Source organism: Ambystoma mexicanum, chromosome 1q (genome assembly GCF_040938575.1).
Source record: "Ambystoma mexicanum isolate Mex_15411 chromosome 1q, UKY_AmexF1_1, whole genome shotgun sequence".
NCBI lineage: Eukaryota > Metazoa > Chordata > Amphibia > Caudata > Ambystomatidae > Ambystoma > Ambystoma mexicanum.
Genome location: NC_090922.1, coordinates 240,817,277 through 240,836,061, shown reverse-complemented (window position 1 = coordinate 240,836,061; position 18,785 = coordinate 240,817,277). Strand labels below are relative to the sequence as shown.

The 18,785-nt window shown below is 52.0% G+C and overlaps 1 protein-coding gene across 1 annotated transcript in view; it reads left to right on the top strand.

Moving 5' to 3' along the window:
- The window catches only part of TNNT1 (troponin T1, slow skeletal type), a 137,771-nt gene extending 119,937 nt beyond the window's left edge, over nt 1–17,834 (top strand). Inside the window, exon 14 of the mRNA XM_069642597.1 lies at nt 17,360–17,834. Coding sequence (XP_069498698.1) covers nt 17,360–17,405 — 46 coding nt within the window. The 3' untranslated portion in view covers nt 17,406–17,834. The remainder of the gene's footprint in view (nt 1–17,359) is intronic.
- Nucleotides 17,835–18,785: the final 951 nt, after the last annotated feature.

Below are 18,785 nucleotides of genomic sequence, written 5' to 3'. Positions count from 1 at the left end.
CGATACACAATCATGGCAGTAATGGCCAGCATACCCAGCACAAACACCCAGGCAAGGATTGCATGCACCCACATAGTGAATGCAATCACATGACACAACCCCAAAGGCAAGTATGCAAAAGAACACATGTCCGTCACACACACATACACAATGGGTGCAAGTGAATGTCAAAACCCATATCATGACATGTAAGAAACCAAAGAGAAAATAACACAAGTGTAAGATAATATAAAAATGTATTAAAAACACAAATCAAGTAAACCAATAAAACATACAACTATGTGGCAAAGTAAATAAAAGGTCCATGTCCGAGAACAAAAATGATAAACCAAAAAACAAAGGATTAAAAAATCAATATAATTTGTCCAAAGCAAAACCATGTAGTAGGAAATCAAAGAAAAACCATTACGTCATGGTGTAAACAATAAAAAAATTAAAAAATGTATCTCCCAAAATATAACAATATATACAGGAATGTTCCAGGGTCCATGAGCCCAACAGCACAAATGAAACCTAATACTAACTAATAAAATAAATATGTACAAAAAAGTGGCCATTGTCCGAGCGGTCCAAAATAATAAAAATAAATAAAGGAAACCTAGCACTAACTAACTAAAAAACTATATACAAAGGCAGCGGGCTAGTCCTGCGGCTCACTTGGTGATGCTGGCCAGGGCATCCTCGAACTCCATGTCAATGTCCTGGAGGCGGGACTCTGTCCTGGCCCCGAGGTCTCGCAGGGACAACCCCATGTGCTCACCAAAATCCCTGCGAGCCTCCTCGAGGCACTCAGCCCGCCTCAATGCCCGATGCATGGAGATCTCCGCCCTGGCCATGGCGAGCCGCTCCTCTTCCGCCCGCTGCCGCTCCGCACCTATCAGCTGGCCAAACTCCTCCCACACGGAACACACCGCCATGCCAGGGTTGCCCTGCCCTCCGGCCGATGCCTGCCCCTCTGATCTTGATGGCCCTGAGCCATGATGCCTCCCACGTCGAGCCCGCTGCTGCCTCCGACGCCACTGCCTCTGCCAGCACGACGGCATCCAGGCTGATGGTAACCACCGACGCCGTCGTGCACGTGCCCTGCCCGATGATGCCGGCACATCTTCCATCTGCTGGGGTCCACTTGCTGTGTCGTCCACCCCTGCTGGACCTCCGACTCCCAACTGTGGCAGGGATGGGATCCCCACCGAGCTGGCTGCATTGGTCGGGGCAGGTCCACAGGGGGCCATGGTGGCATCTGGGCCGGAAGACGGCAAGGAGAACGACCGGTGGATAGCCTGCACAGAGGAGGAGAGGGCCGTCAGATTGGCCAACACATGCAGGAACCCCCCGAACATGGCCGATCCCAATTGGGCCACGTCGGCACGGTGCACTTCGTGATGACGTGCGTGCTCCTCCCGGGTAGCACGCACGTCATCACGAATCACAGCCGTGCGCATCGCGACCCCAATCAGGACCTGCTCCACGCGGCCAGGGGTTCCCACGGCCGCAGGTGGAGGGGAGTCAGTTGACATGGACATCCCCACTACCTGCGGACGGGCCTGGGACGGGGCATCCCTGCTGGTGCATGGTGGTGCACTCACAGGGTCAGGGACAGCGACATGCACAGGCACCTCCACGGTGACCTGTGCTGCCTCCTGCCCCTGGCCCTGGACTGCACCACTTGCACCAGCAGGGATGCTCCCACCAGGCCCCATGTGTGCACCAGTGTCGGCCTCCTCCTCCTCTGTGCAAACCACCAACCTGGATGGCTCCTCACCGTCTCCCGCCGTAGCAGGCCCCTGTGGGGGCTCACCCACCCCTTCCGCTGCAGCCGTGGGGGCATCCCCGCCGCCTTGCTCCACAGCGCCGTCTCCGCCCTCTTCTTCACTAGCCGCTGCGTAGAGGGAGACAAAGGACACAAGCATCAGGCTACTGTAAAATGGTCCCCTAGACAGGAAGCAATAGCAGATGAGCACCCCTGTCAAAGTACACTTCCATCATGTCCCTCCACAACACATGGGTCAGTCCAGGCAAAACACACACAGTAACAGGCATGGTGCATGCCATGCACATTTCCATGCATGTCCAATTGACTCTTGAAACATTCAATGATATGTGACTCACATGCATCATGGCTCATGCATATCACATGCACACACTTCACCTCAGTCACATCCATCTGGCCCCAAACACAACGAACACAGGCGAAACAAGGGTTAGTTGGGTGCGTCACAGAATCTGTGCATTGTCACACACATGTGTCATGCATCCATGGCATGCACAAGTCACAGACACGCAGGTCAGGCACACAGACATGGCTACCATATATGTACCTGGCATCAGCACCCATCCTTCACCCCCATCCATGTCCAGGTACAGAGACTGGCATGCTCTCATGTCCTAAATCTGCATAGGGCTCCCCATGCCACATTTCAACACATGCAACAACCATGTGGGTCACACATCACTGGTCGCACATGCATTACCATGATGTCCCTGCACACATACATGCATACATGGCCCATGGCACACATACAGGCAAGTATCATAGAACCAGCACACCGCAACATGTCCTGTCTCACACAGTAATGCTTGCACACTTACCGCTCAACTCCAGACGGGCCTCCCTCTCAAGGACCTGGGCGTGGAGCGCTGGGCGTACGCGTTCCAGGACCCTCTTCTGGATGGAACTCATGCGGGCCCGGCCCCCCTCCACGAGGCGCCGGGCCTTCACAAGGGTCCTGGACCTCAAGTCCTCCCAGCGCTTCTTGATCTTCTGGACGTTGCGGGTTGCCACCCCCTCCGCGTTGATGGCAACCACACAGTCGGCCCAGATCCTCTCCCGTCCTTCCTTGCTGGCGCGGGACGATCCAAAGAGGGCATCATACTGCCCCAGGACATGCTCCACCAGGACACCAACTTCGGTGGCAGTGAAGCTGGTGCCCCTCTGCCCCTCTGGCCTGGGGTTGCCACTGGTGCCAGATGTCGAAGTGCCCGACATGGCAACCCCAGAGGCAGGTGTGGGTGGGCAACTGGGTCCTGGGGCTGGGCTGTGGAGCGATGTAATCCCAGTTGGGAGTCTTCAGTTCCAGCAGAGGTGGACACAGCAACTGGACCCCTGCAGATGGCTGATGTGCAGGCACCAAATGGCAGGGCACGGTGGCAGCAGGCAGGCAGGCAGGCAGGCAGCAGCAGATAGCACGTGGGAGGCTGCTCAGGGCACTGGGGGGGCAGTAACTCGGCCTTCTGGGCAGGAGCGTGGTGTTCCGTGTGTTTTCGGGTGGCCAGCTTGATACGGAGTGATTTGGCACGTGAAATTCCTGCACGTCAGCGTGAAATCCGAGGAAAGGGCCTTAGCGCGTAAGTGCATCAGCACGCATACGCGATTCTATTGGACCAGAGTCCCTCACCGCGTAAGCGCGTCTGACGTGATCCGCACGGGCGTTCCCCACTCAGCACGTGATGACGGAGCACACGTGGAAATACTGCACGTCAGAGTGTCATCGCGTGTAATTGGCCAAAAGTGCGCGTACACGCGATTGGCCAATGTACGTGTATTACATCGCGTGTAATTGGCCAAAAGTGCGCGTACACGCGATTGGCCAATGTACGTGTATTACATCGCGTGTAATTGCCCAAAAGTGCGTGTACACGCGATTGGCCAATGTACGTGTATTACATCGCGTGTAATTGGCCAAAAGTGCGCGTACACGCCATTGGCCTATGTACGTGTATTACAGGGGTGCGCGGGCACTTACACACGCAAGTACGTCAGCGCACCTGTATGCCTGCTGCGTGGGAATTTCCACACGCTATTGGAGTGGGAACTAGATTCCAGGGGTGCGAGGGTCACACGCTCGCCTAGAACACGCGCAAGGCATTAATTTGCGCACTTATCAATAAACAAGCCAGATGCCAGGATGAACATACCGTTCCTAGCAGCAGTGGCAGTGGGCTACCAAAGGAGGAGGAGGAGGAGAGTCAGGGCCAGAATATTCACACCCAGAACCAGCCTATTCGGGATGCCTGATGACCAGGTGTATGGGAGGTACAGGTTTCCAGCACACATCATACTGGACCTGGTCAGTGAGTGGGAGGATGACCTCACATCACCCACGCTGTGCTCCCAAGCACTCAGCCCCCTGCAGAAGGTCCTGAATGTACTGCACTTCTTGGCCACTGGATCCTTTCAGCGGACAAGTGCCATAGTGGGTGGTGTGTCACAGGCCACGCAGTCACGCTGCCTACACCAGGTCTTGAACATCATCACTGCACGGCCATCAGTCCGCAGGCACATATATCTCCCCAGGACTCATGCAGAAAGGCGGACGTGCATCCAGGAATTCTATGGTGTGGCTCAATTCCCCAAAGTGCTTGGTGCAATTGACTGCACACATGTGGCTCTACGTCCACCCAGGGCAACAGAGCACATCTATAGAAACCGCAAGCACTGGCATTCCATCAACGTGCAAGTTGTATGCAATGCCAAGGGAATAATCACATCAGTATATGCCAACTATCCCGGGTCCACCCACGACAGCTTCATCTACAGAATGTCTACACTATGCCGGGACCTGGAGGCTGGCCAGCATGGAGATACATGGCTGCTTGGTGAGCATGAATGCCACTGCACATGCATGCATGTCAGATACTGGGTCATGACACAACACCACTAATGATACCCATCACCACCTCCGCAGGGGACAGTGCCTACCCTATCAGCCCCCACATGATGACCCCAATCCGGAACCCCACCACGCCACCCGAGGTAAGGTACAACACAGCCCACATTGCAACACGGGGCATAGTGGAGCGCACATTCGGAGTGCTGAAGTCACGCTTTCGCTCCCTTGACCGTTCTGGCGGGCAGCTGTTATATGCTCCCCGAATAGTGTGCAGGATCATAGTGGCAGCATGTGTCCTGCACAACGTTGCAACACGCCGGGGCCTGCCCGTGGACATGGTGGTGCCCCCACATCCACAACCACATGCACGCCCGCTGCGCATGGGAGGGGAAAGGGCACGGGGGGTGGCAGCCCGTACGCAACTGGTGGCCAACTTCTTCACCTAGGAATCACAGTGCTGGCTAGTGCACACTGCTCTGGCACATACCATCTGACAATCAATGATGACACTACCTGACAATGTCACAAAATTACTTGACAATAAACTGTCAGATACACATCAGCCTGAGATTGTTAACATGGAAGTGTCACTATGTGTGCACCCCTACCTACACATACACCAGCAATGCATCACAACGAGAAGACACAACTCCATCAATCAAATATGCATTGCCACAGGCGATTCACTACATGACAACATTGCCATGTCACCCATTCCCTTCACAGTCCCGCCACTGAGGACACCATGTCATGGTATGTGAGAGCAAACAAACTGGCCATCACAACATGACACCGGTGTCACAAATAGCAGTGCCCCAAATGGAACATAGCCGCACTTGAACAGCTAACCGCGCTGGAGCCACTACTACACACCTGTGTAAGAGTAATTTCAATCAAATTACACACCAACCCACCCTGAAGCCCACCCAAACAAGACACAATGCATGTAATCAATGGTAGTCTCATTACCTGATTCTGCTGGTATGTCCTCACCGTCCAGATGTACAGTGATGGCGCCACGCAAAAGTGTCAGTGCACATCTACCGACATGTAGTCTGACTCCAGAGAGTATGCCCGTGTGAAGAACTGTGTGAAATACCTGCAAAACATGAGCAACATATGTAAGTAGAGGCACATATCAAACCATCATGCATAGTTAGGTGCAACAACAATGTACACTATGAATGTCTACACAGTATTGACTATGGACTGGCCAACAGCTCATGGGAGTCCAATGTCACCGTGTAATTTGCTGTCACTTGGGCACACCCTTTGCAAGCCCATGGAAACGGAAGCAGGAGGGGTGTGGATGTCTGCTACCCAAGCATCTAAACCAAACTCAGGACAAGCCTGCATGTGCCCAGCCACAATACAGTGTATGCCCAGGTACCCACACAAGGCAACACTCTTGGAAAAGAAAAAAGAAAATTGAGAAAAAATGGCCATGAAAGGGCCAGCGGGGGGGGGGGCCACCTATGAGGTCCGAGGACAGGATGCACGCCACAATCCACCTGTGTGGATCATGGGAAACTAAAACACCCCATAGGCTCGTGGCCCACACGGCTACTCTGTTGTGGGAGATGAGTCGCTATCGCTCTGGCCAGACCCTGCAGCTGACTCAGGAGGTGGGGGAGCTGCCTCAGAAGATGGTGTGACAATGGGAGGCAGCCCACGCAAAGCACGAGTTTGCTCCTCCATGGCTGCAAGCAGGCGGGTCTGGTAGTTCTGGTTCTGGGTTATAATCATGCGGAGGTCCCCATGCAGTAACTCCCGGGATGACCTGACCTCCGCACGAGTTGCCTGCATCTCGGCCGAGAGCGTCCGTGTCAGACGCTCCAGCTGCTCCTCTGTCCTTCTATGGGATGAAGCCTCAAGCTCTAACAGGGTCGACCTGAGGTGATGGAATTCTTCCCTCAGGCCTTCCCTGTGGCGCTGGGACTCCATGGAAAGTGATTCCCGCAGAGTCGCCAGTGCCGCCCGCCTGTCCTTGTTGGACGCCAACATATCCTCCCTGTGTGCCTGGCAGATGGACTCTGTAGCCTGCTCCAGTCGCTCCATCAGCCTTTCTGGGGGGACAATGGAAGTGGCCACCCTATCCATGGCCTGTGCAATCATCTCGGATGATGCTGCCTGTTGGTTGGCCATACCGTAGATGGATTGCTCCCAAGCGGTATTGCCAGGTGGCATACGGCCACCACGTTGACGGGCACCACACCTGCCTGGGGCAAGGCGGACTGCGCCTTGCTGTGCCGGCAAGGCCTCAGGCTGCAGGACTGCATTCCCTCTCTGATCTGCAGCCCCAGGAACAGGATCAGAGATTGTGTGGTGTGGCCCTGCATCCGTAACCACCGGAGGCTGAGCTGCCGACACTGACATCCCCATTGAGGGCAATGGCCCGGCTGCAGGTGGGTCGGACAGAGGAGATTCTCTCCCAAGAACACTCACCTGCGACTGCACATAGGTGTCATCCTCCGAGTCTACACCTGAATACTGCTCGGGGGAGGAACCCCCAGAGACACCTCTCGACAGCACGACCTGCAGCACTTGTGGGTTTTCACCCACAAACACACCACGTCCCTCACTTGTGGAAGGTCGGCCCGGGTTGCCCTCCTGGGACGGCTCAACCACCACATCCCCAGCATCAACAAGTGCTTCGTCCCCTGCAAAGACATGAAAGAGAAAAATGGAAACAGGCATTAGCACCATGGCATGCAACAAGGGCTGATGAACAACAGAGGCAGTAGTTCTACGACACATGTCCCACATGACTGGGAGACCTCCTATGCATTCACCATCACTGGGTCTGTAGGGGAGGCTCAGGGCATGCAATGTACAGATTGGAGAGCAACGCCTGCTCACCATGCTGCCTAGCACTGCCATCACACATTGGCCGGTGATTGCCATGTCAAAGGCACATGCCATCACACACATGGCATGTGACATAGCCACCAAGTGAAGAGGGAGAGGAGGGCAACTTTTTTGGATTTCTACCACTCTGGTCCTGACATTGCATCATCACATCAATAAGTTGACATGTTGTACATGGATCTGCTAGTCCAAAATGGCCACGATGCACAGTGCCTTGTCTACATCAACAAAATGCAGTAAACAATGAGATTCCACCTCCCCATCACCTGTAAAGGAATCATATAGCATTCGTGAAGCACCGGTCCAGAAATGTATGAAGGTACAGCGGAGCACTGAGGGGTGGTGGGGCAGTAGGGGATGCCAGTCAACAATCCTACTGGTGCTGGTGTCATTCATGTCACGCAAGTGCAGGGGTGGGTGGCACAATGAAGTGCAAGGGGAAGTGGCGGCTGGAAGTGCTGTACAAGGTAAGTAGGACTTAACGTCAAGGGCAGATGGTGTTAGGCGCAGACAAGTGCTGGGGGGGGTGGCCTATAGGGGTACAGAGACAATCATGCAGTGCTGTGGGCTCGGAGGGGACAGGGGAGGTACACACTGCATCTGGCTCGGCAAGGTCCTTGCAGATTTCTATGTGTCCTGCAGAGTTGTCACATGCCGCAGATATGTGCCCTTGGATTGGGGATCTCATCTTGGTGAAAAGGGTGAGGCGCTATTGCCTTTGGAGCATGTGGCAGGCCAGTTTGCCAGAGGATGAGCATGATGCAGGACATTCCCTCTCTGCCACCCGGCACCTGTGGTCTGGGTTCACAAGATCCGAGTCATGCCAGGACTCTGCATTGGCATGGGGCTTCAGACAGGTGGTCATGACCGTGGCAAAGACATCCAGTGTACCTGACATAGAGTGGAGCATGGAGTGGGCCCTGTCAGGATGGGAGTGAGCCTAAGGGGGAGCTGGATGGGGGGGAGATTTTGGCAGCATGAGCCTCGACTGACACACACTTCATGGGTTGGAATACCAAGAAGGTGTGTGACAGTGGTGAGGGTGGCTTTGCCTGTGGGGTGGTGAGGGTGAGCTGGGAGGAGAGGAGAATGTGATCACTCCAGGAGAGAGGAGTGCAGAGATGGACGGAGAGGGGAAAGTCAGATGAGATCAGAGCATCAAGAGTGTGCCCTGCAGAATGAGTAGGGACAGACGGGAGTCTAGAGGGTGAGAGGGAGTTGCTGAGGTCACAGAAAGGTCACGTGGGGGGGTCAACAAGCATGCAGGTGGATGCGTACAGCAACAAGGAAGAGGATTTCTGTGTCTGGGGACATGAGTGAGGAGGAGAGGTGAGGACACTCAGAAAGGAAGTAGTACATTTGACCAGTTTTCCCAGACACAGTACGCACAGTTTGTGAATGTCAAGGTGTGGTAGAGAGAGACGTCACACAAGCCATTCCAGAGTGGAGTAGGTCTAAGTAGGAGTGACAGTGGCAGGAATACCCTCAGGGAAGCCAAGGGCACACCCCCCCTGCACAGTAGTGGCGGGCCAAGGAGAGGGTCTCCTGAACATCAGGTAGGAGTGTGTGAAGGATGCAGACAGAGCTGGCCGTCAGACATGTTTCCATGAGACCAAGGATGTCAAGGTGCATAACCTCATGTAAGTGACAGATATCGGAGGAATGCCTGATGCAGCCGCAGTGAAAGGAGTGTAATTGTGGAGGAGGTTGACAGCCTTGGAGGACTTACGGGGAGTGCTAGAGATCAGAGGTGCAGCATGTGTAGGAGTTGGAGTGGGAGGCGGAGAAGGATCATGGGAGGGTGCAGGGAGGCAGTGCAGGATTGATGAGGAGAGAGGAGGGGGGACAGCAGGAGAGGAAAGGAAGTTGATGAGATGTGGCTAGCATTTCTCAAGGAGAATGAGGTTGGCCTAAGGGCCTTGGACTGAGATGCTCCCATTACCATGCACATCAATTGTGGCCTCTGAGGATTGGAAGGAGGCCAGGAGTACACCCCAACGGGTCCCACCATTGATGGTGGAAGAGGAGCAAGGAGAGAGGACAGGGACCATGTGAAGGGTCTATGGGACAGGCAAAGGCATGTATGAGCAGATGTCAGTGAGAGTTGGCTTTGAGTAGGCTCAGATGCACTTGTCAGCAATAGGGTGGGTCGCATTGGAGGGCAGGGTGCCCTCATTTGACTGTTAGCAAGCAGGTGTCGTGAGTAGGGCACGATGGTCTGAACTGTAGAAGTCAGGGAAGATAGACCATGAAGAGCAGCATGGAGTGTGAGGGAATGGGGCTCGAAACCAGACGGTACCAAAGCACACAGGTAGGAGGTGGATGTCAAGGCAACATCCACAGTATGACAGCATGTTGGTTGGCATTTATATACAGAGGACGCATTAGCATGTGGTATCATTGCATGTCAGGCATGTGAAGATGAAACTTGATTGGCTGGGGGAAAGTATAGGAATGGTATGTAAGACATCAGATGAATAGACAGGGGAGTATGAGCAACAATGTAGTGACAAAATGACAATTCAAGGGCAACTTCCATGGTGTAGGGCCATATGTGCACTGTTGCCAGTTGGGATAGTGCTGTGGGCAGATGGTGTTGCACTGAACATACTGGATGAGGCACATGGGTGCCACTATCAACTCTGCCACACACCCCCTTGACAGGCACCCAACATGAATGCTTCACACACACACCATGCACATGGATAATACACACATGCATGTGCACTCACCGGATGATGCCTCGTAATCAGGGAGATCTCCCACACCTTGGAGTTGTCCCTCGGTGACGTAGGATCCAGCTACGGACTCGTGTGGTGTGAGTTCTATTTCCTGTGCTGGGGACCCACCTCCAGTCACCAAGGTTGCGGCATGACTTGAGGCCAGCTTATCCTTTGCCCTGCGCTTAAGGTCATTCCAGCGCTTCTGGCAATCACTAGCTGTGCGCCTCACTACTCCAAGGGCACTTATTCTGTCAGCAATGGTCTGCCAGTGTGCCTGGCGTCTGGCATGTGTGGTCTTGGACCCTGCAACGATGACCATTTCCCTATCATGATCTGACACATACTGAACAAGTGCATTCAGTTCGGCGTCTGTGAAGCTTGGCTTCCTTGATGGGCCGGACTGTGCAGCCGTGCCTGGGGAATCAGCCTGTGCCGGACGTGCACTCTTCCTCTTGCGCTTGGAAGGGGGTGGGGATCCAGAGTGTCCTACGCCGCTGTGGACACTAGGGGCAGGAGCCGTGGTGGACTCAGTACTGGGTGTGTGGGATTGCACACTCAGCATGGGAGTAGGTGCAGGCATTGGGGGTAGTGGGATGGGGTCAGGCCTGATCTGAGGTGCATGAACTAGGACCGACACAGTCTTGGCAGGGTGTATGAGAGGTGGGGTGGATGGAGCCACACCCTGGCTACGGGGGCCAGCAGATGACCTATCTGGCATAGATGCGCGTGCCCTGATGACACCAATGTGCACCGGTGCACGTGCAGTGGACCTGCTGACCTGGATGTCAGCGATGGGATCACCCTCGGACAGGTCTGCTGCCACAATGGGCTGGTCCGACAAGGGCTGATCAGGGTTGGTATCAGCCACATGACCCTCAACTGGGGGGGGGGGGCATGGGTGTCCCTGACTGGTCCTCCAGACTGGGGGGGACAGGGGCACCCTGCAAGTCACAACCACGTCCCCTAGTGGATCCTCCACGGCCACCACGTGTGGCTCGGCCACCTTTGCCACCCTTACGGCTTGCACGCCTCCCAACCATGGCACTGATGTTATTGTGCGTATGGGAGTCGGTGTGCACAATTGTCCTGGGCAATTGGGTGTCAAAGGGGTTGGGTACCAGATGGTATTCGTACCCTAGTGCAGTGGCAAGGCTATATGACACCCCTGGGGAAAGATGACGGGTCACGCAACGCACAGGCACCCCAGAAAAGTTAAGGAACGTGCACAATACCCCTCCTAGACCACGTGTGCTGATGGAAAACCCTGCACTACGCTGTGGCATCCAGTAACACAATGAACGTATGCGTGTCACACGCAGCCTAGAATGACCTCTGAAGGGGTAGGCTACACACGGGGCAAGCACAGAAGTTAGATACGTGCGTGACTCACCGTCTGCCAGGTAAAAGAGCGTGAAAAATGAGCGCGTTTGGTTGGCAACACCCCCGCCAAAAGAAGATGTGTACGCTGTCTGAGGAGACAGGACAACAGTAGAAGGGGACACTGTTTGAGGGAACAGGCCCAGGTAAACCAGTACAAGAGGAAAAAGAGAAAAAGCTGTCAGAGGTAACAGGGAGTACGAACTGGAAACGCCGTGAAGTAAATCGCGTGTGAAACGACAAGAAGTACAGAATTCACCCACTCGCTCTCCACGAAAAGCACGTACAAGGAAATGGTGTTCTACACTACCTTATATACAGGCCCACACGTACAGCGTCACTTACGGCGTGTACGTGCTTGGCCCATGTTCACCAATCACACGCTTTGTCACTTCTGCGTGTGGATCCTTTTTCACCAATCACACGCTTTGACACTCCTGCGTGTAGCTCACTTTTCACCAATCACACGCTTTGTCACTCCTGCGTGTAGATCCATTTTCACCAATCACACGCTTTGTCACTCCTGCGTGTAGATCCATTTTCACCAATCACACGCTTTGACACTGCACGTGCAGGTAACTATAGACGCACATATGCTGGTGACGGGTTTTCGCGCGATTCGCTGAGTGTGGGGTTTTCACGTGCAAAATCACTCCCTATCAGGCTGTCCACGCGTTCAAACACGAAAGACCACGCTCCTGGCCAGGAGGCCAAATTACAGTCCCCCAGAGCCCTGAGCACGCTCCCACCTGCCATCTGCTGCTGCCTGACTGCCTGCTGGCCACGTGCCCCACAGTGCTGGTGGGTGGGGGTGGTGGGAGACATGGGTGGGGGCCTGGTGGAGGGTGCCCCTGGTGGATGGGGGGTGGGGGTGGTGGGAGACATGGGTGGGGGCCTGATGGCAGGTGCCCCTGCACTGCTGGGGGGTGGGGGTGGTGGGCGACATGGGTGGGGGCCTGGTGGAGGGTGCCCCTGGTGGATGGGGGGTGGGGGTGGTGGGAGACATGGGTGGGGGCCTGATGGCAGGTGCCCCTGCACTGCTGGGGGGTGGGGGTGGTGGGAGACATGGGTGGGGGCCTGGTGGAGGGTGCCCCTGGTGGATGGGGGTGCAGGGGGACATGATCAGGTGTGCAGGGTAGTCCCCTGTTTTGTGGGCTGCCTGCAGGGGCCGTGGAGGGTGTACAGGGTACACCTGTGAGGGCCCACCCAGCCTATTCGCGTGTGATAATTCCCACGCACCCCTGTAATACACGTACCCTGGCCAATCGCGTGTTGAACTTCCCGCTACCCCTGTAATACACGCACCCTGGCTGTTCGCGTGTGATAATTCCCGCGTACCCCTGTGATACACGTTCCCTGGCCTATCGCGTGTTCTACTTCACGCGTACCCCTGTAATACACGTTCCCTGGCCAATCGCGTGTTGAACTTCCCGCTACCCCTGTAATACACGCACCCTGGCTGTTCGCGTGTGATAATTCCCGCGTACCCCTGTAATACACGTTCCCTGGCCTACCGCGTGTTCTACTTCCCGCGTACCCCTGTAATACACGTACCCTGGCCAATCGCGTGTTGAACTTCCCGCTACCCCTGTAATACACGCACCCTGGCTGTTCGCGTGTGATGATTCCCGCGTACCCCTGTAATACACGTTCCCTGGCCTATCGCGTGTTCTACTTCACGCGTACCCCTGTAATACACGTTCCCTGGCCTATCGCGTGTTCTACTTCACGCGTACCCCTGTAATACGCGTTCCCTGGCTGTTCGCGTGTGATAATTCCCGCGTACCCCTGTAATTCACGTTCCCTGCCTAGTCGCGTGTAGAACTTCCCGCGTACTCCTGATTTGAAGATTGCCCGCTTTGCTTTCCTTGTTTGCCTGCCCTGTGAAGTGGTCCAGGGTTAGCGCAGCCCTTAGCGATGATTTAGCGATTTTGATGGCTTTTCCTTGCGCGAGGGCGTTCTTGGGGGCGTTACTGGCGCTGCTGCAGGCTCGCTGCGATTCTCTGCGCCACGGCTGGTTTGGGAGCATGAAATCCATGAATACGCTGTGCGCGGTAATCAGTTTTAGCGCACGTGCCTGGCGCAGACTATCGCAGGCGCACGCTGTGCGCCAGCCGCGTGCGCTTCTTGTGCGCTGGATTCTATGAATTACCCTGTATAAATTGCAGGGCAAAAATAGGTGCAAGAACACGGCAATATCCAAGATCTATTATCGGTAGCCTAAACATTAAGGTATAAAGAAACAGCAATAGTAACATATGGCCAAGTACAGACCCAGAGCATCAAGGCTTATAACAATATGACGAGGGGGTCTCTAGCCCAGGGGGATGGTGGGGACCTGCGGGGAGCTGGTTTTGCCTTCCTACGTCCACCGAATGGAGATAACTGCCTGTGGATCTTTGGATCACTCTTAGAACAGCAATATAACACTGTAACTTGTGAGATTGATGCACAGTTTGTTTACTGGTTTTTGTTGCAGTTCAATATGTACCTTGGTACTATAATATCCTGTCATTCTTTCTGTAAAGTGATGATACGTATATGGCAATAAACAGATTTATAGAAAAATAAAAATAAAAATTTGATGAGACTCAATAAAATCAAATGGCTAAATTCTAAACAGATAATATTACAAATGCCCAGGACCAAAGGAAAGAAAATAAGTGTTATTTTAAAGGATAGGGTGTGGGTCATCACAAGGATTAGGGCAGGAATAAGGAACTATGGTTAGGATAGCAAGGTCAGCCAGCAAGATCAAACACACAGGTCATTATAAAATGGCCATATAGTGTTTCCTTGAAACACTTGTGTATCAGCGCGTTATAAATGCCATATCATATCATATGGCCTGGTACACCTCCTGTCTTTCGTTCCTTATGTGAGATATCTTTTCTCTAGCAGGAAGTCCAATCCTCACACAATGGTTTCCAAGTTGCTTTCCAGAACTTAAGGACCTTCTTCTTTGCCATGATCAGTGTTGTAAAGTAGATTCTTAAGACAGCAGTATGTCTTTAGGAATGTATTATGTTGCAAGGTAAATGCGATATCTTCAGTATTAAGTATAAAAATCAAAGGAGCAAAGATCTTATGAGGCGAGCCCACTGGCTGCCACCACCCACGCTACATTTCCACCACCTGCCTGGATAGGAACTCTGAGACAACAAACATAAACATTCCACCCACTCACACAACTTTCTACGACATCACAGCATTCATGCAGGGGAGGAAACAGAACACAACGCACCTTCTTTCTTTGGCATGTTACAAGCAAACACCAGCCCGGGAGGGAACAAGATACAACACTCCTCCCTTCCTTTACCACACCTAGGTATAGCACAGCACAGACTAAAGATCCCACTGGCAATGTGGAAATGGGTCACCAACTGACCAACCTATAAGGGTTCAAACCCAATAATATGAGAGAGGAGGAGGCTGATCACATTCATCCAATAAAATAATGTAAAACACCTGGTGGCGGGTCTCAACAAACACATGAAAATAACCCCACAAATGACGATATAAACCCCACCACGTTCTAGACCAGATGGTAAACTCAAATCTCAAACACTCCACAAGCTGGACTTCACCAGCTATCTCCAGAAAACACCCCAAAATTAAGTAACAACTTCAAATCCATGAAGATGACATCTAACGTCTCACTGGCAGGCAGGCGTGCCCAGCCAAACCAGCAGCAGTTACCGCTATGTACTAACAAGCACGCATACAAACTCACTACAGAGATATAATGACATCCTAAAAGTCCTATGCCGCCTCCATCCAGCTATAGAACTGAAGATCCTTGACCAATGTTTATACTGATATCATCCTTATCTCGCACATGAACAAGCACCCATCTAGCACCACCACCACCACAGTAAACACTGCAAAATAATAATGACTGTATGCGTATTGCTAGTACTAAGAGCTCACTAGAACAGCTGACATGGGAACACCATTCATATAAAGCATATAAAGAAAGAATGATATAATACATCAACATTCGTGTCCTGCATGATCATCCAACAGGCTATGCTGCCGCTCCTGCAGAGCGATCTCACCGGTACAGGGAATACTTATTATTATTATTTTTAAACAATAAAACGTGCACCAAGCACCATCTAGAGCTGTGCCCGCACCGCCTCCATTAGCAGTCCGATATACACTCCACTGCCAAGCGAAAGAGGGGCGGTCGCAGAGACGAAAGACTAGTCCTGTTGAGGCGGGAAACCCTCTCCTCCTCTGAGCCTGTGCACGGGCACTCGCTTTGGGTTGCCAGAGTAAGCACGCCTCGCTCCACATATAACGCTGTGCATAAAGTTCAAGTCAGACCGAGTGTTTACTTTTCTGCTACAATGCTCTCTCAACTATGAGGGCGCTACATGGACTACACCGGAGCAGCGTTCAAACATGTGAAGCAGCAAGGAGAGTCTCTCCAGGTCCCGCTCGCTTTACCTGGATGCTGCGCTCCCCGCATCAGAAACTGAATAAGCTTTGGGGTTATAGCCAGGGCTCAGGTCCAGGGTACACGCGGGCGGGCGGAGTCCACCCACTTTTTTCAGAGAATGGACTCAGTCCCCCCAGCTAAAATGAGAAGCATTGAATGTCCTCTTTTAATGTACGCATTAAAGCTGATCACGAAGATCGAACCACAGTCTGATCTGTAGGCCGGACACTTCACCACTGCACTATATAACCTGATGAAGAATAACAGACAACTTAAGATACATTCTCCCAATTTGGCACTGTAGGTCTCAGGGACACATTTTTATTGGTTCTTAGAGTTCGAAACATGCACATCTTTTAACGTTTTCAAAAACACTATTAGAAGAAAATATCCTCTCTTGGTTTTATGTCTGTGTTGATTTTATGAAAGGCAAATGCCATTTGTCCTGTGCAATTTGGGTGGCTATGCAAAGCAAATTTAAGGAAATGTGCATATTTTACCTTGATCGGCTCATTTCTGGTGACGTCACATGCCAATGCATTTGTTGATGAGTCCCCCCACTTTAATTTGTAGGACTTGGCCCCTGGTTATAGCTCTTCTTGTAGTGAACAGCTTACCAGCAGCTAGGCCCAATTTGCCAAGGGTCTGGAACCAAAAGATGAAAGGCATGTATAGAACACTGACCAGAACTGTATACTGCCTGCATATTCCATGCACTCAGCATTCTGTACCCTTCCTTCCATCTTGGCTTGAAAAAGGGTACTGTTTCCTGGATCATTTCAGTTAAGGAACAAATGTACAGGTACGCTCAAAAGTTAAATTACGCACTCCTCTCATAACATATCTATCAACCTACCTTCTCAGAGTCATGTATTTATATCCCCTAGGGGAAAAATAGACCCCCGTCTCATGGACCAATATGCAATGTGCAGAGAGAACCTAATAACCTGGAGTGGGGGCCTGCTGGACTTGACATTTGGCTCCTCATTGGAGAACGAATGAAAGTAAATTGAGCAGATCATTCATTGCCACGGAGGACACAATCCACCAGTTATTGGCTTTGCCTTGAGAAGCTGGTCTATTCTGGGAGTTGTAGTCTTAGTTCACAGCAAATGAACCAGTTTAGGAACTGTGCCAGATTGCAGTGGTTTGTTGACTGCAGGCCCAGGATTTAAGCATGGGAGGGCTCATGGAAAAGAGATCACTTGATAACCTTAAATATTGATCATGTTTTAATTTATTATTATCGTTTTTGTTGCCCCCTATTGTTCCAAATGTATTGAAGTGGGTGGTTAAAGGAAATGTATCATTTTAACAAATTGTCTTGTTTTCTTCAGCAAAAAAGTGCCAGGGAAAGGACGTGTCGGCGGACGCTGGAAATAAGGAAGTCAAGAGGTGAAGTTGCGGTTGGTCTCGACCAGGAAGCGTCCTAAAGAACCCTCTTCTGACAGTATATCCTCTAGACCCCGGACCGCCCCCTGTCCAGTGCTCCCTCCACAGGGAGAGAATCGGCAATGTAGTTTTTGGTCTGCTTCTGCGGGACGCAGCGTAACAAAAAGTTTCCTCCTTGAATGGACTAGACTACATAAGCCAAATTAGGAGATTCTCTGACTAGCCGGGGCCTCCTGAAGGCTAGCGGCAATGAGCGGAGTCAGTCCAAGTTCCCCGATTTCCCAGGCCGGTGGGTCCACTTTTGGTTCTCGCTCTGCTTCCCGTCACTGTATTGCGTCCCTCCTCGCGGCAATGTCTTGCTTTTCTTCTGCGACTGGCCGACTGTACATTGTTTATGGAAAATAAAAGAAAATACACAAAGCAAGGTCTCTTTAATTTCAAATATCCAGCCTAAGCATCTTTTATGTTAAATATGGGATACTCTTGGTTTTTAACTTCTCTTTCTGGTGTACTGTTTTCTTTGTAGTAACAAATCCAAGTCGTTGAATTTCTTTCAAGAACTGTATACCCAAAGGATATGATGATATGTTACAGTCAGGAGTTTACTATCTTCCCAATTTGTTTTCCGTCTCCAAAAGATTTGTAAATGGCTCTGCATTGACGAATTATGAAAAATGATAGCAAGTCATTACAGTAAGCATTGGCAAAGCCAACAGTTTCGGTTTTGGTAAAGAGAAGTCCTTTGGGCATGCAGGCCTCCCCCTGCACCCAGGCAAAGAGACCAGGAAACTGCATGACTGAAGGAGCACCACCATGGCAGAGTACGGTATCTATTTATTGGGTTTTAAAATTCACATAGACACAATGTCCATCCTTTCATCCCTCAAGCCCACTATATTCCTGGTAATCCCTCCTCCCCAGGCCCTTCTTGGTGTTCAATGTCTCTTGCGTGTCACATCCCATCTGGCTAAAGTGCCCCCCAGTAGCCAAAATCGTTGAAGCATTACTATTTAAAGCACTAACTATGAGCCCAAACTATTGGTGGCTCTAAAGTTCCTCTTATAAGCTAAAATTGTGTAGCCTCACTATGTCATTTTTGCGCACCCTGTATGAGGCAAAGCAAATGGAACACCTACGAGGTGAAACTGATGGTGGCCTGAAAGCACCACATATGAGTAAAAACTATATATCCAAAGGAAACCTGTGGACTTGCTCTGCCTCCACAGTGTCCCCCAGCAGCACAGAGACTATACCAATATGTGTGCCTGTCCAGGTGGCGCAACCTATGAGGCAAAACGCAACTACATTATAATATCCATTATTGAGTGGCAGACGCAGTGCGTACATAACATTTAAGTGTCCGAAGAGGTC